This window comes from Octopus sinensis, unplaced genomic scaffold (genome assembly GCF_006345805.1).
Source record: "Octopus sinensis unplaced genomic scaffold, ASM634580v1 Contig16398, whole genome shotgun sequence".
NCBI classification, from domain to species: domain Eukaryota; kingdom Metazoa; phylum Mollusca; class Cephalopoda; order Octopoda; family Octopodidae; genus Octopus; species Octopus sinensis.
In genome coordinates this window covers 2,318-25,429 of record NW_021834320.1, presented here as the reverse complement: position 1 = coordinate 25,429, position 23,112 = coordinate 2,318, and the positions used below count along the sequence as shown (strand labels likewise).

The 23,112-nt window shown below is 35.8% G+C and overlaps 1 protein-coding gene across 1 annotated transcript in view; it reads left to right on the top strand.

Moving 5' to 3' along the window:
• The window catches only part of LOC115230803 (phosphonopyruvate decarboxylase), a 42,665-nt gene extending 19,800 nt beyond the window's left edge, over nucleotides 1-22,865 (top strand). The window contains exons 2-5 of the mRNA XM_029800930.2: nucleotides 13,844-13,950; nucleotides 15,748-15,858; nucleotides 17,408-17,513; nucleotides 22,626-22,865. Of these exons, the coding sequence (XP_029656790.2) occupies nucleotides 13,844-13,950; nucleotides 15,748-15,858; nucleotides 17,408-17,513; nucleotides 22,626-22,865 (564 nt within the window). The remainder of the gene's footprint in view (nucleotides 1-13,843; nucleotides 13,951-15,747; nucleotides 15,859-17,407; nucleotides 17,514-22,625) is intronic.
• Nucleotides 22,866-23,112: the final 247 nt, after the last annotated feature.

The window sequence follows — 23,112 nt, the reverse complement described above, 5'->3', positions numbered from 1 at the left end:
ATCCTGGAACCCATGATTGTGGAACCAACTACATTTCTGTAAAGTGTCAGTACTTACAACACCTTTTAATCTGTTGCAGCCTTCTTTTAGCTCCATCCAGGTTACTTATTTTCTTCTAGTCCCTATAACTCACCATTGTCCTTCCTCCACTGCTCTTTACTCTTCACTATTGTTCCTGACCTCCTGTTAATACTTCTATCATAAAAATTTTCTCTCTAAAGAAGAGCTTGATTCATAACACTAATATTCTTGTTTTCCTGAAGCTTATGTACTTATCCTAATTTTCAAAACTTTACCAAATGAATTTTTCAAATGCAAACTATCACAGATTTTCTTACATTCTGTTCTTTTTAGTGGATTGTGTTACCATAGTAACAATGCAATGCTCTTAATACAAGCTTTCCAGTTGGTAAACTTTGAATCACCTTGGCCACATACTACTTTCAGGTGGTTTATATTTGCTTATACCACACTGTTGCTTATTTACACAACTGAATATTACTTAGGAAAGCTATTAAATTGATTAATTGTTCAGACGTTTCCTTGTCCTCATTTACCATGATCTAGTTCATTGAAATATTCTGGTGTCTGAATAGCTATTTTTATTTATTATTAGCAAATTCTATTTTAAAGAAAGAAATCTTTGAAAAAAGGCTCTCTTACTACACCATTATATTGCTGTATATATTGATGATTTTGTAATTTTATGAGAGATAATAAAAATAGTAATTGTTTTATTATTATTACTATTATTATTATTATTATTATTATCATTCAGTAGTTTTATTTTTATAGCGTGCTTTCACTTCACTACCAAGCACAGCTCTGTGTGCCTTGGGTATGTGCTGTGATTTGTTGTGATGCTCTGATGGTTATTGTATGGAAAGTGTTCTGCGTAGGATGTGTGCAGTGCCTAGTAGTGCAATTTTCTGTATGTTATATGTGTTTGTAAGTCCTGGTGTTTTTGTTATGTATTTGTCTGAATATTTTTTTATCATGCCTAATGCACCTACTATGATAGGAATTGTTTCTGTTTTTAGATTCCACATTCTGGTTACCTCTATTTCCAGGTCTTTGTATTTTGAAAGTTTCTCCATTTATTTTAGAGACATGTTGTCATCTGCCGGTATTGATACATCAATTAGAAAGCATTTTTTTTCTTCATGATCTCTGACAACTATGTCTGGTCTGTTGGCCTTAATTTCTCTATCTGTGTGTATCGGCATATCCCAGAGTATGGTTGCTTTCTCGTTTTCTGTGACCTTTTCTGGTGTGTGCTTATACCATCTTTTTTTCTGTTGTTATTCCATAATGTTGACATAGCTTCCAGTGTATGTAGGTTCCAACTCTGTCATGTCTGTGAATATATTCCTTCTTAGCCAGGACTGGGCAGCCAGAGATAATATGATTTATTGTTTCTTGTCCATCTCCACATATTCTGCAGTTACTTGTTATATTTCTTTTCATTACATGTTTTTGGTAATTTCTGGTGGGGAGGCTTTGGTCTTGTGCTGCAATTAAGAATCCGTCTGTCTCTGCTTTGAGTCCTGAGCTTCTCAACCATTGCTGGGATTTTTATCATTATTATTATTATTATTATTATTATTATTATTAATCAGTAGTTTTATTTTTATAGCGTGCTTTCACTTCACTACCGAGCGCAGCTCTGTGTGCCTTGGGTATGTGCTGTGATTTGTTGTGATGCTCTGATGGTTATTGTATGGAAAGTGTTCTGCGTAGGATGTGTGCAGTGCCTAGTAGTGCAATTTTCTGTATGTTATATGTGTTTGTAAGTCCTGGTGTTTTTGTTATGTATTTGTCTGAATATTTTTTTATCATGCCTAATGCACCTACTATGATAGGAATTGTTTCTGTTTTCAGATTCCACATTCTAGTTACCTCTATTTCCAGGTCTTTGTATTTTGAGAGTTTCTCCATTTCTTTTAGAGACACGTTGTCATCTGCCGGTATTGATACATCAATTAGAAAGCATTTTTTTTCTTCATGATCTCTGACAACTATATCTGGTCTGTTGGCCTTAATTTCTCTATCTGTGTGTATCGGCATATCCCAGAGTATGGTTGCTTTCTCGTTTTCTGTGACCTTTTCTGGTGTGTGCCTATACCATCTTTATTATTATTATTATTATTATTATCATTATTATTATTATTATTATCATTATTATTATTATTATCATTATTATTATTATCATTATTATTATTATTATCATTATCATTATTATTATTATGATTATTATTGTTGTTTTATTATTATTATTATTATCATTATCATTATCATTATTATTATTATTATTATTCATATACACTCAACAGATTAGACTGTTGGAAAAGAAAAGAATCCTAACATCGAGCTAAAACAAGTTGCCTTAGATGCCAAGAACCTTCCAAAGTATCCTAGTTGCCCCTAATAACATTGTTTTCTGTAGCTGTATGCCTATTTCTATATATTTATTACTATTATTATTATTTTTATTACTTTCTTTTTATCACAGGTTTTGTTCAAACTCCTGGAGTCTTGCATGTGTAATGGGCTTGCTATCTGTATCCTACAGTACCATGCTATCCATTCTTTTCAGCTATCTAGTACTTTCCTGATTATTCTGGGCACTCTATTCCAATTTCCTTTATATTCCTTTTGATGCCTTCTGATACTGTCCTTAAGGACCCAAAAATAATTGGCACTATCTTCACCTTCTTCATTTTCCATAGCCAGGCCATTTTGTATTTATCTATTTTTTCACCTTCCTTCTTGACTATTCATGGGTCAAAGGGGCACACAACATCAACTATATGGTGCATCTGGTCAACCACCACCAGGTCTGGTCTGTTATGCTCTAGCACCTTATGTGTTTGGCTTGGAAGATCCCAGAGGATTTTGCTAGTTTCTGACTCTGCCACTCTCTGCAGTTTGTGCTCATACCATAACTTTTTGCACTGTTTCCAATATAACTCTTTCACTACCTGATCATGTCCCCTCAACTTGTAGGGCATTCGTTTGTGATATGAGCAATAGTTTCATCCACTCTACTACAGATGTGGCACAGCAGAGACACTTTCTCAATCCTAAGGTTGACCCTCCAGTTCATGGCAAAAGCTTGATCTTATGCTGCCAGTATAGTGCTCTCAGTCTCTTTTTTTAGTGTTCCTTTTTTCAGCCAATCCCATCTATGTTTTCCAACAACTTCTGTTGTGGCTGCATGGAATTGATTGTGTAGTCCATGGTTGTGTAATTCTTCTCCATGTCCTTTTTTCCTTTGTTTTTCCTTTTTTTCTGTTTTCAATACTCCCTCATTCCTAACTGACACTAGCAAGGTTTCCTTACTTTGGGCTAGGTATCTCATTAAGCTCTCAAGTTCAATATGTACGCAGTTTTCCACACTTATCAGTCCTCTTCCTCCATTTGCTCTCTTCATGTACAGGCGATCAGTGTCTGCACATGGACGATGGGCTCCATGCATCATTGGGAGCTTTCTTGACTTCCTGTCCATCTCCTTTGGCTCTTACTCTGTCTACTTCAGGATTCCAATGCCATACTGAACTACTGCGACTGTGCGAGTTTATTGGCGAAATTATGATTCTGGCATTCAGCTTTGAAGCCAATATTTTTCTCACTCGCTGCAAGTACTCCCTGTCTGTGTTTTCCTTCATTATCATTGTGATTAGTTCCATTCTTTTACTTTGTGCCATTGTGTTTAATTATAAAGGATAAAATTAACTCACAAATGGCTGAGTACTCTACAGACATGCATAACATTAATGTAGTTCAGGGAGATTCAGTCTCACACAAAATATGACAAGGCTGGCCCCTTTGAATTACAGCTGCAACTCGAGATATATATATATATATATATGAATATATTTGTATGTGTGTGTCAAAACATGTTTGCAATAATAAATGTTGTGTGGTGGAAATAAACGCAATTACCAAACTTTCATTCATAAATCCATTTATTATTTCGTTCTTTTGCATTTCAATTTGTACATTAAGGTTTTTTGAATATGTATGATGTATTTTAAGGTTAAATAGCAATTCCATTTATGTTTGTGTAACTGAGATATTTTGGTTGGATTATATAGTCATTGGTGTTACATTACTTTCTATATTGTGTAACTGTCACAATATACTTTTCTCGGCCTGAATTTTTTGTGGAGAGATTGACCCCAGTACACAATTGATACTTAATTTATTGACCCTGAAAGGATAAAAGGCAAAGTCGATCTCAGCAGAATTTGAACTCAGAACGGTCATAATATACAAACATTTTTCATGGCACCAATACACTGTTTATAGATGCTTACATTTTTTTTATGTTTTCCATGAATTTTCATGGATCCAGCTAGTTATTATTATTATTATCATCATTATTATTATTATTATTATTATTATTATTATTATTATTATTATTATTATCATCATTATTAAGGCAGTGAGGTGGCAGAATCATTAGCATACTAGGCAAAATGCTTAGCGGCATTTCATCTGTCTTAATGTTCTGAGTTCAAATTCCACAGAGATCAACTTTGCCTTTCATCTTTTCAGGGTTGATAAATTAAGTAACAGTGAAACACTAGGGTCAATATAATCGACTGGTCCCCTGCTCCAAAATTTTAGGCTTTGTGCCTTTTGTAAAGATTATTATTATTATTATTATTATTATATATTTTTTTTTTATGTTTGACTTTTGCTTTACATTTGTACAAGTTGGCTCCAAGTCTCACCCAAAGACCTCAAGAGACAACAAGATGGAAGTTCATGTTGGTGTTATGCCTAGGGTGCCGTATGTTTGGTTTTGTACATAGTGTTGTTCTAGAGAATATTTAAGAAACCATAAGAAAATTATGTTTGTTTTAAATCTTGAGATTACATAGAAATTATTTTGTGTAGGATATGAGCAGTTCCCATGAGCACTATCTTTTGAATTTCTGCCATTTGGGGGTTTCCTGGTATCTGAGCTAAGTAGCAATCAGCCCCTTTTGCTATCATTCCAAGGGCACCTGCCTTAGGGTGGTGTATTCTATGCATTATTATTATTATCATTATTATTATTATTATTATTATTATTATTATTATTATTATTATTATTATTATCATCATTATCATCATTATCATTATCATTATCAGTTCCACAGTTTGCTAATTTCTATTTCAAGATCTTTACACTTGCTCAGTTTTTGGTAGGCCTTGACAGATACGTTTATATCGATTGGGACAGTCATATCAATGAGGAGGCATGATTTTTGTCTGAAGTCTTTCAATATGATGTCTGGCCTATTTGCATCTATATTTCTGTCAGTTTGAATGGTGAAGTTCCAGAGGAGTGAGATGTGATCATTTTCAAGCACTTGAGGTGGTTTGTGTTCCCACCAGTTTTTATCATGGGGCAAGTCTAGGCTTGAATATATTGTGCAGCTCTATCATGCCTGTTGAGATACTCTGTAGGTGCAAGAAGACTGCACTTGTAGACAACATGATCAATGGTTTCATTTTGTTGTTGACATACACATGTTGGGCTACTGCCGTTCTTTAATATTTTGGCCTGTTAGTTCCTTGTAGGTAGGTATTGATCTTGGGCTGCTATGATAAACCCTTCTGTTTCAGATTTTAAGCCAGAGGCCTTTAGCTATTGATGGGTAAGGGGTTTGTCAACATTGGCATTATTCACTCTCTTTGAGTATTTGCCATTGAGAGGTTTTTCTTGCCATTTATCAGTCAGAATATCTAAGGCAGCAGTTTTAGCACGGGTTTTCATGCACTTTTTTCTGTGCTTGTTTCTCGTATGTCTAATTCTGGAATTTGTTGCATTTGGAATTCACTTAGATATTCCTTTGTCTGTTTTGTTACTGAGTATGATGCTTTCTTGTTTTCATGTTTTGAGACAAGTTTTAACATCCAGTCCTCAGAGTTTTTCAGGTAGGTGTCATGGCCAATTGTGGCAATCTTCCTTGTTAATGCCAGTTGTAAAAGTCCACGACCTCCCTCTTTTCTTGGCAGGGTGGTGCATTCTATGCATTGTCAACAGTTCTGCCTTAGGGTGGTGTATTCTATGCATTATTATTATTATTATTATAATTATTATTATTATTATTATTATTATCATTATTATTATTATTATTATTATTATTATTATTATTATTATTATCATTGTTATTATTAAGGCGGTGAGCTAGCAAAGTCATTAGCATGCTGAATGAAATGCTTAGTGGTATTTCACTTGTCACTATATTCTGAGTTCAAATTCCACCGAGGTTAACTTTGCCTTTCATCCTTTCAGGGCCAATAAAACAAGTGCCAGTTGAGCACTGGGATTGATGTAATCAACTTACCCCGTCCCCATGACTTGATGGCCTTGGGCCAAAATTTGAAATCATTATCATTATTGTTATTATTATTATTATATGTTTGACTTTTGCTTTATATTTGTACAAGTTGGCTCTAAGTCTCACCCGGAGACCTCAAGAGACAACAGGCTGAAAGTTCACGTTGTTGTTATGCCTAGTGTGCCATATATTTGGTTGTCTTTTGTGTTGTACTGGTGGATGTCTAAAAAAAAAAAAAGAATATGTTTGTTTTAAACCTTGAGATTACATAGAAAGTATTTTGCATAGGATATGAGCAGTTCCCATGAGCACTATCTTTTGAATTTCTGCCATTTTGGGGTTTCCTGGTATCTGAGTTAGGTAGCTATCAGACCCTTTTGCTATCATTCCCAGGGCACCTATGACAACAGGTATTGTTTTAGTCTTCAGGTTCCACATTTTGCTGATTTCTATTTCAAGATCTTTATATTTGCTCAGTTTTTGGTAGGCCTTGACAGATACGTTTATATCGATTGGGACAGTCATATCAATGAGGAGGCATGTTCTTTGTTTGAAGTCTTTCAATATGATGTCTGGCCTATTTGCATCTATCTTTCTGTCAGTTTGAATGGTGAAGTTCCAGAGGAGTGAGATGTAGTCATTTTGAAGCACTGGGGGTGGTTTGTGTTCCCACCAGTTTTTTTCATGGGGCAAATCCAGGTTTTTGCAGATTACCCAGTGAATATATTGTGCAGCCCTATCGTGCCTGTTGAGATACTCTGTAGGTGCTAGAAGACTGCACTTGGAGACCACATGATCAATGGTTTCATTTTGTTGCTTGCATACACGACACGTTGGACTGCTGCTGATCTTTAATATGTTGGCCTGGTAGTTTCTTGTTGGTAGACATTGATCTTGAGCTGCTATGATAAACCCCTCTGTTTCAGATTTTAAGCCAGAGGCCTTTAGCCATTGATGGGTCAGGGCTTTGTCAACATCTGCATTATTCACTCTCTTTGGGTATTTGCCATAGAGAGGTTTTTCTTGCCATTTATCATTCAGAATATCTAAGGCCACAGATTTAGCACGGGTTTTCATGCACTTAGCTTTTTCTGTGCCTGTTTCTTGTATGTCTATCTCTAATTCCGAAATTTGTTGTATTCGGAATTCACTTAGATATTCCTTTGCCTGTTTTGTTACTGAGTATGATGCTTTCTTGTTTTCATGTTTTGAGACAAGTTTTAACATCCAGTCCTCAGAGTTTTTCAGGTAGGTGTCTAGGCCAATTGTAGTAATCTTCATTGTTATTGCCAGTTGTAAAAGTCCACGGCCTCCCTCTTTTCTTGCCAGATAAAGTCGTTCTGTATCTGCCTTAGGGTGGTGCATTCTATGCATTGTCAACAGTTTTCGTATTTTTCTGTCAAGATTACATATTTCAGTAATTGACCAGTTAACGATATTGAAACTGTAAGTCACGACTGGTATGGCTAATGCATTGATCGCTTCGATCCTGTTTCTCGCATTCAGCTCTATCTTGAGTATTGCTCTTACTCTGAGATAACATTCTCTCCTGATCCTTTCCTTCATCTCTGAATGCCTTATTCCGTCTCCTTCAATTACTCCTAGATACTTGTAGTTCTCCGCTGGGTCTAATTCTTTTATGACATTCTGCTGGTCAAGGTTAACGTTAGATGTTTCTGTCATTTTTCCTTTGATAAAGGTAGCTTTTGCACACTTATCGAGGCCAAATTGCATTCTGATGTCATCACTGAATTGTTTGACAATTGCTAGTAAGCCCTTGAGTTGTTGGTCATTTTTTGCAAAGAGCTTTAAATCCTCCATGTAAATGAGATGATTTATATTTTTATCAAACATTTTATACCCGTACTGAGCAGTTTTGAGAGAGGTATTAAGGCTAAACAGAAGAGGAGTGGTGATAGTGAGTCACCCTGGAAAATGCCACATGAAATTTTTACATCACCAGCATTTAGAGATTCGTTGTCACTGTTCAAAGTTAGTGTGGTTCTCCATGATCTCATGCTTACAGACAAAAAGTTTCGCAGAGCAGGTGCTATCTTATACATTTCTAGGCATTTCTTAATCCAGCTATGTGGTAGGCTATCAAAAGCCTTTTTATAGTCTATCCAGTCTATTGATAAGTTTTTGTGTTATTTGTGACAATCTTCTAAGATCATCTTATTGATGAGTAGTTGATCTTTACAACCGTAGGATCCACGTTTACATCCTTTCTGTTCATTAGGGAATATGCTGCTGTCTGTCAAAAAACTATAGGTATATTCCGTCAGGACAGATGTTAGTGTTTTATACATAGTTGTTAAGCAGGTTATGGGTCTATAGTTTTTTGGTTCATTTGTTTCTTCACTTTTTGGAAGCAGGAATGTTAACCCATTAACTAGCCAAGGAGGCATCCTACTAGGGTGTTACAAAACATCATTGTAAAGTTCTGTTAGCAGTTCATGGCTCTCTGGGAAGGCATTCAACCAGAAGTTAGGGATTTTATCCTTTCCTGGAGACTTCCATTTGCTTGACCTCCTGAGAGCAGATCTTACATCTTCTACCTTGACACCCTCCCACTTTTGCTCTTCTAAGGAGTCCAGTTCTTTAAATATTCTATCAATCCAGGGGGCCTTTTCGCTGTGTGTTTTTTCTTCTGCCCAAATTTTATTCCAAAATCCCTGCACTTCTACTTTTGATGGTACAGACTTTACAGTAACTGGTGTTTTTCCTATCTTCCTGTAAAAATTTTTGGGGTTATTTTTGAACATGTTGTTGTCCCTGAAGAATCTAACATGCTTTTCATACCTCGCTATGCGGGCAGCTTTAGCAGATACCTTTTGCTTGATGGTTTCTATGGTGGCATCAATATCAAGTATAGTTTTCATATTATATTTTTTCATTAGTTTTTGGGTTTTTGTAGGTTTGGTAGTCTTATGAACCTTAAGGTTTTCCAAATATTCAATGTCAGATCTAAATAGTTTAATTTGTTGTTGCAAACGCTCTTGCCAAGAAGGCTTTTTGTGGAAATGTTGCCGTTTTCTAATCTTTTCACCACATAGGATCATTGAGATTTTCGCGGATGCATAGTATAGGTGGTTGAGATCTGTGATATCAACATCATAAGCTGAAATTATATCCTTAAGTGCAAGCCGGGTTTTACCAATTATTTTCATGTTTTGGTTAGAGTTGCGGATTTTAGGGAGTGTATCACGTTCATCCATACTGGTTTCTTTAATTTTCAGCCATTGAATCATGATTTGACTTTTTAACTCATGTAGTTCTGTCGGGTCAATATTTGTGTGACTTTCTTCATCTATTTGATGTTCATCTGTCTTAGTGTTTATGATTGGTTCAGGGAGTATTTCACTTTGTCTCTCACTTATACTAACTCTTTCAATCCTTACTTCGTTTTTATCAGCTCTGGGCTGGTCTATAATTATTTCCTCTGTATTATCTTCTTTAGCTGCAGCTTCGTTCATTCTATCCGTTACTGCTTGTCTAACTTGATCAATCTCTACTTCAGTCGGTAATTTTTTTTTTCATAATGTTTCTTCTGACGTTGGCAAGTTTGTTACTGTCTATGCAGGGTCTTACTTCAGGGTGTTTCTGTCTCCAGTTTATGTAGGTTTGTATTTTACTTCAGGGTGTTTCTGTCTCCAGTTTATGTAGTCTTACTTCAGGGTGTTTCTGTCTCCAGTTTATGTAGTTATTATTATTATTATTATTATTATTATTATCCTTTGATATTATCCTCCATGTCTTGAGCCTTTGTGGCCAATAAAAGAAATCATTATTGTTGTTGTTGTTATTTCATATCCACACAACAGACTAGACTGTTGGAAAAGAAACATTTCACACCAGTAGGCCACATCAGTTCCTGGCTGTTACGCCTAGAGCACAGACATGTACATTTCCTTTTTACTTCAAATTCAACCAGAATACTCAACCATAATAAGAATATTATAAATTAATCTCTATAATACATTATTATGAAAACTGAGTAATCATAATGGATAAACAAGATCCACCACAATACGCAACTTTATCTTTTAAGAAAAATTCGAGATAAGATAAGTATATGTGCACTTTCTATAATTAAATTAACGAAAGGTCCCAAAAGAAAGCTATAAGTTACAGACCCTCTCTTTTTGTATTTTGTTTCTGACTTGCATGACATTTCTTTTCTTTGTATATATTTCCAATAAGGTCCTGATAAATACTGGCTTTTGATTTCTACTAACCTATTCATTTATTTTGATTATAAGTTTGGCGAGTGTTTTTGTATTCGAATAATTCGCTTTTCTTTCAGGAGCATACAAAACAAAAACAAACCAGGCTGGTGTATGTATATATATATATATATATATATATATATATATATATATATATATATATATAATGTAATTTCCTCTTTCTTTTCTCTCCATTACTTTGCTCTTATTTACAAGATATTTACATTCTCACTCACTCACTAGTGATTCATCCACCTCTCTCTCTCTCTCTGTACTAGAATCAATGTGTATCTAGTCTCTCTCTCTCTCTCTCTCTCTCACTCCCACTTACTCTCATCCCCCTATCTCCATCCACCCACACCTACAATCCATTCCCCCACCATTACCTGCCCATCCTCTCCCCTGCACACCTACTCTTCCCTCATCTTTGCCTCCCTCTCAATCCCTTCTCTGTCCCCTTCCCTGCCTCAGCTTTCCTATCTGACCCCTCACATTTCCCCCCGTCACCCCTTTGGTCTCTTCCCTCCACAGTTTGCTCTTCTCCCCTCTCTTACCCAACTTATTCTTGCTCCCCTCCACTCGCTCACCCATCACACCTCTGCTCTCTTCAATATTTGCACTCAAAAACCAACTGCACACATAACCACAGCTACATACCACAAGGATGATGACGAGATATTGGAAGTCTACAAAGATAGGATTGTTCCTGCATGCCTGAGAAATTGCAGAAGGTAATTCACCAAATAATTTTATTACAGCTGCCCTGAAGAGAAATGGTTTCTCCAGATCTATGGTGCAAATAGAGCAGAAGAAGAATGAGTTCATCCAATCTTATCGCTCGTACTGGACATCATTTTCAAAAGTGGCAAAAATATGATGACACTGCCTTGAGAAACCTCACACAGGAAGCAGTGACAACATCAACACCAAAGATAAAAAGCTCAACAAGGAACGAAATGAGAAAAGTGCAAACAACCACAGTCCCAACACCTCCCATGGTAGCAATGTAGAAAAAGAAGAAGCCAGCCGAAAGCCAAGTGAAAATAGTTCTAAAATAAAAACCCAAATCCTAAAGCCATCTACACGTTGGCAAAGGAGTCTGCCTCAGTACACTGTAATATAGCGCCACTATTTGGTAAGAATGGTTCACTAGCTGCAGATCCAGGGAAGATATGTGAAGCATTAAATAAACAATTCCGAAGCATTTTCACTTCTCCACTAATATGCAAACAAACAAGCTGGAGGAGTTTTTCAATGTAACAAATCTATTTGGAAAAAGGTAACCATCCATTACATCAACATAACGGAAGAGGATGTAATATCGGCCATTGATGAGATGAGATCAAACTCAGCAATGGGCCCAGATGGACTCTTGGCTGTTCTCTTAAAGACATGTAAAAAGGCTCTTGCAAAGCTACTGTAGATACTTTTTCAGAGTTTCCTTGCATGTATTAAACTTCCCAATATACTAAAAAAGGGTATAATATGTCCTGTCCATAAAGGAGAGAGCAGAGCAGACTTCACACATTAGCAAGCCAATGGAATGCATTGTCAGAAAAAGGCCGATCACGTTCCTAAAAGAAAACAATCTTCTCACAAACACACAACATGGCTTCCATCCAGAGAAGAGCTGCCTCACACAGATGCTGCAGCACTTTGACTTGGTGCTGAAGCAACAGGTAAACTAGTCAGCTGTAGACGGGATATACTTCAACTTTGCCAAAGCCTTCAACAAGGTTGATCATGGCATGATATGTCACAACCTGCAAAACCTTGGTATTACTGGGAAACTGGGAGAGTGGCTGCATGACTTTCTGAAGGGCATGAGTCAGACAGTTGTAGCCAGTGGTGCCCACTCTGAAGAGACACCAATTCTCAGTGGAGTCCCACTGGGTACTGTACTGGGGCCACTACCTTTTGTGGTGGCCCTCTCAGATATGCCCTCCATGGTATAGTCAACCAATCTGACCAGTTGTGCTGATGACACAGGCAGTTAGGAACCCAGAGGACATCATAAAACTGCATAAAGACCTGAATGAAGTATACAAATGGGCTAACAAAAATAGCATGCAGTTCAATGCTATGAAATTTCAGGCACTCCACTATTGGCCCAACACCAGGCTAAAATCAGTATACATTGGACCAGAAGGTAATATAATCCCAGAGTCAGAATCAGTGTATGACCTGGGGGTTCACATGAGCAACAATGTAACATTCTATGTGCATATTACCATGATGGCAACACTGTGCAGGCAAGTGGCTGGATGGACTCTAAGGACATTCAGAACCAGGGAGAGGGAGGCCCTGCTACTTCTCTGGAGGACTTTTGTTCTCAGTCGCTTAGACTACTGCTCCCAACTATGGTCTACAGAGAGTGTGAAACAAACTGTGGAAGTTGAAGTAATCCAGTGCCAATACACAAAGAAGATTGACTTGATGCAAAAGATGGGCTACTGAGAGAGGCTAAAGAAACCGAGTCTTTGTTCCCTGGAGAGATGAGAGAGATATGTGGTGATATATATTTGGAAGATTTTGGAGGGTTTAGCTCCCAGTTTTGGAATTGACAGCTATACCAGTCCCCAAACTGGACAGCACTGCATTGTACCAAAGATCCCATCTTCCCCATCTAAAATAAGGACACAGTACTTCAATAGTCTGGGTTTCAAGGGCCTGCAGTTGTTCAAATCCTGCCAGGTAACCCTAGAGATCTACATGTTGTTGATGTAGAAGTTTTTAAGGAACGTCTGGACAGGTTTCTATCTGAGATACCAGATGAAACCACATTGCAGCAGGAGACACAAAGAAGAGCAGCTCCATCCAACTTGCTACTTCACTTAAAAAAAACAATACTGGAAATAACACCGAGTAACTACAGGTGGTGCACCAGCATGACTTCAGCCCTGGGCTGAAACCAGTAAAAGATAAAAGATAAAAGAAACAAGTGAATTTCTAGTTGATAGGAATTTGACAATGAATAACTCATAAAAAAAAACTGCAGCAGAATGATGTCATGAGCTGTTTTAATTTAAGAAGCCCCTACTTCTTTCCCATCAGAAATTTATAGTCACTTCTTGGATCTCAAGGCTGATGTATTGGCTGAACTCCACTCACATAGGCCCTGAGTGTATATTACAATCTTTTCTCTGGATATGAATATTTTTTAAATGTTTAATCTTAGATGAATTTCAGTTATCAAATTAAATTCTTATGTGAAATAGAAAATATATGATTTCTGTGTAAACAAATGTGAAAGATATTTTATTAACTTTTTTCTAGGCTTTAAAAACTGCCCGTCATTATATGGAAAGTTCAAAAGGTCCTTATTGTTTGCTTGTAAGGAGGCAAACATTTCTTCCCTATAAATTGAGAAAAAAAGCTCCTGAGTATGTTTGTCTTTGATTTATCTAATTTTTTTGTTTTGTTTTACTTTTAAGTTATTTGAAAAGTTGGATTTTCCATTTTAGTAATAGTAGTAAAATGTTACTACTAAAAAATGTTTGTAGTTTCACACTATTACCTTTTATTTCCCTATTATTTTACCATATAACCAGTGTCTGGCTGTGTATAATATGTAGAGTAGCATTGCAGAAAAATATTTATAATAAAGTGAGAAAATAAAGTTTACAAAGATCAAAAAGGCATGTTTTCTATTAGATTTGTTTTTTTTCTACTGCTTTTGTACTAAAATATTGCTGTGTGGTGGAGTTTATTGTACATTTCAAGGTAATAATTCAATGATATATCCTTTTCTAGATATCAGTCTATCACTGGTTTTGTCCATAAAACCATTTAATCTCAGTATTGCAAGTTAACTCTTTTGTTACTGTATTTAGTTTGAGATGCTCCGTGTTCCTTTCAATTATTTTAAATATAACAAAGAATTTAGTAAAACAACTTAGTTTTCATTAAGCTAGTGTTTGGAACATAAATTGTGTCTAAGGCTTGGTGGAATATTTTAATTCAAAACTTATGAAAACAAGACATTTTACCACAGAGCCAGAGCCGGTTTTGGCCGGGTTAGTAACAAAAGTGTTAAAGTACGACTAAAAAATAACCTGTCACCCTTATCACCTACAGCAGTGATCTGGACCATGATATGATCCCTTGAAACTTTGGCCTAGAGACTGGTAATCAATTCAGTCACTTATATGAAATACAAAGTATCTGTATACCACCACATTCATGAAAGTCAAAATTAAATCTTCCTTTACTCTTGTTTCTTCTTCATGAATTTCCACAGTTTACTCAGTTCAAGATGATAGACTCTCCTGTTGAGGACAGCATATTGAGTGTTTAATTTTTTTCAGAAGGACTTGCACAAATGATATGTTTATAGTGGTCAAATGTATGCATTGTACATTAGTTCACTCCTTCATGAAATCAACGTAACCTGAATTGGTGCATAGTGTACCACATGTCAAGTATCAAAATGATCTCAGAGCAATGTAGGGGTTGAAACCACTATCTTGTGATCATGACTGTGACACCCTAACTACTAGGCCATGTGCACTCACTTGAAGATAATTAGTATATTACCTTTAATACTTCCATATTTAATCTACTCTTTCAAATTTTGGGCTTTGAGTGAAATTTATTGTTTTTAATTTATCACACCATTGAATATTTTTGAATATTTTATTATTGTTAGATATTGATTTAATACTGATACTCCTGCAAAATAGAACTTTTAGTATTATGCTTGGCAAATCAAAATAAGTTGGATGAAATATCAAACAACCCATATAGAAGGAACCTGTAGAAGAGGAAGATTAAGGAAAATGTTTGAAGAGATGTTGAGGGTCTGCTATCAGGATGCTGGCTCTCATAAAAGGGCTGATGAGGTTACTGCAATGGATAGTGTGATATTGTGTCAAAGAAGATTATCTAATTCATGCCAGCATGTAAAAACAGACATAAAATAATGATGATTTATATATATGTGTTCATAGTGTATATAACTACACATTCATGCAATACTATGCTGTTCTGTTAAGTGTATGCTTAATCTTAGTATTATCTTTAAACATCTTACTTCTTTTAAAATGTTTTTATATTAATACCTTTTTATGAAAATCTCTTATATATGTTTTGTATGTCAGCAGTTGAAAATGGTTTTCCATTTAACAAGCAGCCTTAAATTTAAGCAAGATCAATTTAAATCTTTCCCTCTGTTTATCTAGATTTTTACTGACTCGTGAGGAAGCCATGAAGATTATCATCGATAACATTGGCAGTAAAGTTGCTGTAGTCAGTACAACAGGAATGTTATCTAGGGAACTCTTTGAGTATAGGTAAGTAGTTTTATACATCCAATGGTTCTAGTTGTTGACCAGGTGGTTTTAATACTGTAAATTTGGCTACTTTTATTGTATATTGCACAAGTTTAAAATGATGGCTGTAGTCCCATTTTTAAGGTCAACAAAGAACTATTTTAGAAGAGACTATGTACCATAGTGACTTGGACTTTAAGTGAATAGATGGGAAGTAAAATTATTGAAGCTTTCTGTTATTAAATATAATTCTTGTTATTCATGGACCTTACAACATTATAGTTGAGAGAGAAAGAGAGAGAGAGAGAGAGCTATGCTTATGTTTTCTATTTGTTAGTGGTGTTTGTAGGTTTCAATGTCAGTCATTTTCTTACTGTTATCCCAATTATCTTGAGTTAAGACAGGTATTTGTTAAATACATGTTTAATATAACCAAACAGTGACACATATGTAACAAACAAGACTGTCACAGCTATAATATATCCAAATGGGTCTAATCTGTATTGTATTAAAACAGTAACACATATAATGTAGTCAAAAAATTCTCTCATTTATAACATACTATTTCATCAACCCTGAAAGGATGAAAGGCAAAATCGACTTTTGAACCCAGAAGGTAAAAATGGACGAAATTCCACCATGCATTTTGCCTGGCATGCTAATGATTCTGCCAACATTGTTGATAATGATGTGTGTGTGCATGAGTTTATGTGTGTTGTGGTTTCAGAACTTTAGTTTTGCCGAAACGAGCCAGTGTTCTTGAGCATTTGATATCACCAGTCATCTCAGTCCTTTGTCATCTCTTCCATTAGGTTCAAAGATAAGCTTTCTCTACTTTGTCCCAAATCTCCTGAGCCTTCCTATTCTCCAAGCTCCATACATATTAAGTGGCTGGCAGTTTCTTTATAGAGCTGTCTTCGTTGATACATATCACACATCTTTCTTGCCCACTACACCTGATCCCCCTCTTTTGTCCAGTTTTGCTTTCACCACATTGGAACATACCAGTTTCATTTCTTTTTAGTTTTTGCAAGTCTGCATTAAGGCCCCATGTCTCATTACCATGTAGCATTGCAGTTCATACACAAGCATCATACAATTATTATAACATACTGGGGTCAAAACATCCCCCAAACTAGGCTTCCTTTTCATAAATTATCTCAATTCTGAACCGATACTAATATGCTAAAAGTAGATGAGCTTTGTACTAGTGAATCTATAATTCAAATTTAATTACTGTTTGTTAACTCTTATCTGACTTCACTTATATTTTAATGTCACATAAATTTTTGACATCATTATTATAATTGTAGGTGGTGAGCTGGCATGCCAAGCACAATGCTTAGTGGCATTTTGTCTGATTTTACATTCTGGGTTCAAATGTCATCGAGATTGACTTTGCCTTTCATCCTTTCAGGGTTGATGAAATAAGTACCAGTTGCATACTGGGCTCAATATTATCAACTATTCTCCTCCCCCAAATTTCAGGCTTGTGCTTATAATAGAAAGGACTGTTATTGTAATTATATCTGCATAAATGATGTCAACATAAAACTATTTCTTATCTTAGAGTCGAGAAAGATATGGGTCATGAGCGTGACTTCCTCACAGTTGGTTCTATGGGCCATGCTTCAGCAATTGCTCTTGGAATTGCTTTACAGAAACCTAACAAACAAGTAAGTATCATATTATTGTGTTAACCCTTCAAGAATTATATATAGAAGATTTTAGTTTTAGTCTTCCATTCAGTTTTGAACTTGGAACAGAGTTATATCTTACCCATTTACTCCAGTACCATTCCTAATCCAAATATTATATAAATAAATATATATATATCAGTTTTAAATGAGTAAACTCTACTATATGCATTAGATACACTTCCCCCCATTTGTACTTCCAAATATATATTGTTATGGGGGGACCTCCGAACGAAAGCTGTTACGGAATCCCTCACACAGGCCCGATCGATCAGCGAATGTTCGCCATGGAAACTCGGAGAGGAGAGAGAGACAACAACTACAACAACAGCCGCAAGAAGAGACACAGAGGCAATCAAGAGAGACACAAAGAAGGCAATTGGCTACGTTTAACCTACTAGTTTATAACACTTTATAATTGTTACATAAAATACATCAAGATACAACAGCCTTTAAAGAAAACAACAGGTCAAGAAACAGGTATACAACAGATCAAAGCATTTAAACATACAGATACAATATACAGTCCGGGGACAATAGTTCTGTTTCAAATCACATTAAAGGCATATACAATGTTCATAGACAAATAAGTTCACGTTACAAATCAATGTTCAATTCACAACAGTTCACATTAACGATACAGTTCATAGTTCTTTTCAGTCTTTAAAGACTATATCAGAGTCTTTCTTTTTCTTTAACAGTTCTCTTTATAACCATCAACAACATAAACAATGTTCATTACTCAATTCACATATCAATACAACAATTCACGTTACAATTCACAACACATACCGTTACATCAGCCAATGCCTCACAATGTAGCTCATCTCTATTGGCTGCCTAATCCTCTGTATATCTCTCTCTGTCACAGCAGAACAAACCATTACTAACTCGCTGTACAATCCAACTGCCAACTGCTTGCCTTGAATCCCAAATCCTGACTGCCATGTTACTACCTCAATCTCTCCGCTGGAACTGACTTACAGACTCACAGCTCCTTTTTATAAGGTAGTTTCTCTGACCCTTCCCTGACCGGCAAAAGGGTAGGGGTCCTTCCAAAAGCCATCACTCTTTCGTGAACAAAGAACTACAACTTTACATTGTAGACTTTCAGTCTCCAAGCCAAGCAAAGTAGGTCATAGAAGTGTCCCTGCTGACCTGCTCGTATCAATATAAATGAATAATATATTTAGAACATTGCTCTTCATGCAGGTATGTTTGTTTAAAATTGTTGGGACTCCTGCAGGGATGCAAGGCATGAAATGCATGACTAGGATATGTAAATGAATGCAAATAACAAATCTTATTTCAATATAAACTTTCACTTCTGGTTTAACTATATGGCAAGAAAATATTCTAAATTTTAACTGATTTTATATCAAACTACCTATACTATTGTGAAAGTTTTATAACATGCTATAGAACAGTAGTCATCCTTTTAAGCCAAGATCAGTATATACAGAGCTGTCATTTTCATCATCCTCTCATAGAAGTCAGAGTCATCTGTCAACAGATTACACCCTAACTCAGCCAGTAAAAACTTAACAAGTAACATTTCACCAAATGCCACACTTAGCAAGTACTAACATAGTGAAGTATGTGTGTGTGTGCACATGTATGCACGTGTGCGTGTGTGTGTGCATGTGTGTGTATGTATATATGTGTGTATATATATATATGTGTGAATGTATATAGATGTGTCTGTGTGTGAATTGTTAGTGCTTGCTAAGTTGTGGTATTTACTGAAGTGTTACTTGTTGAGTTTTTACTTTCTGACATGTACTGCTCCTGTCAGCACTACCTATGACTCCTTGAGCAATTTTATTATTAATATAATTAATATTAAAATATTAGTCCTTAGTGGAATGCCAGTAAAGCATGCAACTGTTGAAAATGCAAAATTTAAAGCAGACAGTTATAAGATGAAATATTGCAAAACAGTTGGTAACAGAACATGCATCTAATAATAAAAAACAATGATGATAAGTTGTAATAATAAGAGTAAATCCTACTACCATAAAGGTTTCAACTCAAAACTTTGTCAGCAACTGAAACAAGTTTAAAACAAAATATTATTAGTATTAAAAAAGCAGGAAGAAAACACCCACTATTAACATCGATAAATGTGTAATAAAAAAGTAATGAAAATTTTTTTATGGTTTATATCACACAAATTGCAAATGAAGTTGCAGAAATATTCAAACATGCAATTCAAATGAGAGGCTACTTCTTGTTTGCTTTTGTGTATAAACTGTAGTCCTGTCATGCACATTTCACTCTGGCTGAGGACAGTATAAAAGAGATTACTGTATATCATTGTGCATGTGTTACCAGAAGTCCATAATAAACAATTATTTCTTTTAATGATATCAAAAATATATATATATGTGTGTATAAATTCTATCAATACAACATGCTTAATGTATGTGTGTAGTTGAAATGCCACTAGAAGCTATGATTTTCATCCAAGAAAAATCCCTTTATAGATGGATTGTACTAAAAGGTACAATATCCTTCAGAACTAGGTGAAATGAAATCACCTTAGAAGTCCCACAAGGGTGACAGATAGTATTGCTGTTGTTGCAGCTTATCAATGTCACATGCTCATGTCACTTCTAAAGCAATTTTGAATCAGCTAGTCTGAACTATATACATATAGTATGTAGGCACAGGTGTGGCTGTGTGGTAAAAAGTTTGCTTCCCATCCACATGGTTCTAGGTTTGGTCCCACTGCATGACACCTTGAGCAAGTGTCTTCTACTATAGCCTTGGGTTGACCAAATTAGTAGATGGAAACTGAGAGAAACCTGTAGTTTGTGTGTGTGTTGTGTCTCTGTTTGTCCTCTACTACCACTTGACAACCAATATTGGTGTGTTTACATCCCCATAACATAGAAATTCTGCAAAAGAGTTTGATAGACTAAGTACTAGACTTTAAAAAAAATAAGTACTAGGGTCAACTCATTCAACTAAAAATTCTTCAAGGTGGTGTCCTGGGATGGCTGTAGACAAATGACTGAAACAATTAAAAGATAAGGCAATAGAAGCAACTCTATAGTAAAAATTCTTTCAATACATGTTTAATGCTCATGTGTAGTCAAATCACCAGAAGCTGTGGTTTCTGCTCAGGAAAAATTCCTTTATTGACATATTGTATTAAAAAACACAATACATCTATAAAGGGATTTTTCCAGAACAAAAAATCAGCTTCTGGCAATTTTTACTATAGAATTTTTTCTATAGAGCTGTTTCTATTGTATCATTCACGTGTGTGTTGTGCCTCAGAACCTCAGTTTTGCCAAGATGAGCCTATGTTCTTGATATCACTAGTCATTTCAGTCCTTTATCATCTCTTCCATAAGGTTCAAAGATCAGCTTTCCCTACTTTGTCCCAAATCTCCTGAGCCTACCTCTTCCCCAAGCTCCATACACATTAAATGACTGGCAGTTTCTTTATAGAGCTGTCTTCATTGATACACAGCATATGTCTTTTTTGCCCACTTCATCTGATCCCTCACTTTTGCCCAATTTTGCTCTCAACACATTTGCCTTATGTTATTCATGCACACCTACATTGCACATCCATTGGAGCATGCTAGCTTCATTTCTTTTTAGTTTTTGGAAGTCCTCTGTAATAAGGTCTCATGTCTCATTACCATGTAGCATAGCAGTTCATACACAAGCATCATGTAATCTGCCTTTCTCTCTTAAATAGAAACCTTTTGTTACTTACTGATGTAAAAGCTCTATGAACTTCCTCCAGCCTGTTCATATTCTAGTAGCTATATTTTCAGAGCAATCTCCACCACTGCTAATTTGGTCACCATGGTAACAGTTTTCTATTACTTCCTGGGATCTTTTTGGGCAATTGAGAAAGACTATTTCTTATGTGTTCTTAGTGTTTATTGCACCTGAGCATCTATCATAAACAAAGTCTACTTTGTTAACTTAAGATATCACTGCATTTCTTGTGTGTCCTAAATTTGCATTTGGTACACTGTATGGAATTTCTACCTACTCCTTGTCTACATATGAAGAAAACTCATTTCCCTGCTTAGAGTAGGGACCTGTCTGTTTTCCCACTTGGTTAAACTCTGGTCTTTGCCTAATTAACTTTAAAGTGCTGTGATTCTAGGTTCTGCTTCTGCACCCAAAATTTCTTTTTCAATTCCACTACAAATTCGGCTACCATAACAAGGTTATCAGTATATATGAGTTACTACAGGCAACCAGTCTTAAACTTCTGTGTTATGGGTTGGAGAACTTAAATAAATAGGAGGGAACTGAGAACTAAACCCTGATGTCCTACCTCCGCACTACATTCATCTCCATACTTATTGTTGACTCTCACTTTACTGATAGTATCTCTGTAAATGTTTTTTATTAACCTCACAAGCCATACATCTACTCCTTGCTTCCTTAGAAAGCTCCAGGTCACTGAATGAGGGACCTTTTTGAAGGTTTTGTATAATCGCTTACTTTGAGTTATGTACTTATGCAGCTATCTTACTAGGAAGAGAGCATCCATAGTAATTTTCTCTGGTACAAAATCAAACTGCATCTTATCTAGGCTAACTCTCTCTTTCTCTATCTCTCTCTCTCTCTCTCTCTCTCTCTTTGTAATTGTGTTATAAATCTATATCCTCAAAGGCATCTACTTTAACCTTGTAATTGTTAACTATAATGCTGCAACACCACTCTTAGGTATGACACCTTCCTGCACAACATGGTTGATCATGTGGGTAACCTGCTGTACCAGATATTTTAAGCATCTCAGCAGTGATTCCTGATGGTCCAGGGGATTTTCTTGCCTTTATATCTTTATTTTATCTTATTAAACTGTTGTCAACTTGATTTGCTGGTCCCTTGGTTGAATCCATGTTTAAGTGACCCTCTTTCTCCCATGTATTCTTTACATATAATGCCTTTTCATTACAACACTTTTATGCCACTTTCTTTTCAGAATTACTAAGTGTAACTTATGGATTGAACCTGCAACCAACGATGTTATTATTCACTAAATGCTCTATAAAATAAAATAAATAAATGACTTTGTATACATATATGTGTTCTATGTTTTTCTCTTTACAGGTATTTTGTCTCGATGGAGATGGTGCTGTTATTATGCACATGGGTGCATTAAGTACAATTGGTCAGAGAGGACCTGATAATCTGAAACATGTCATCATTAACAATGGCTGTCATGATTCTGTTGGTGGTCAAATGACAGATGCTGGAAACCATGACAGCTTTGATTTCTGTGAAATATCCAAAAGCTGTGGCTATAAAGATGTTAGTGAGATTTTTATTTTTGATTTTATGATAGTTTAAAAATTCAATGTCAAATATATATATAAGCACAGGCTTCCCAACCACATGGTTCCAGGTACAGTCCCACTGTGTAGTACCTTGGGCAAGTGTCTTCTACTATAGCCTTGGGCTGACCAAAGCCTTGTGAGTGGATTTGGTACACAGCAACTGAAATAAGCCCATCGTATATTCCCTGCACCCATCCCACCATTGCCTGTCTCCCGTTTCCCCTCACCTACCACCCCTTCACCCTGCCCCTACAATGTAC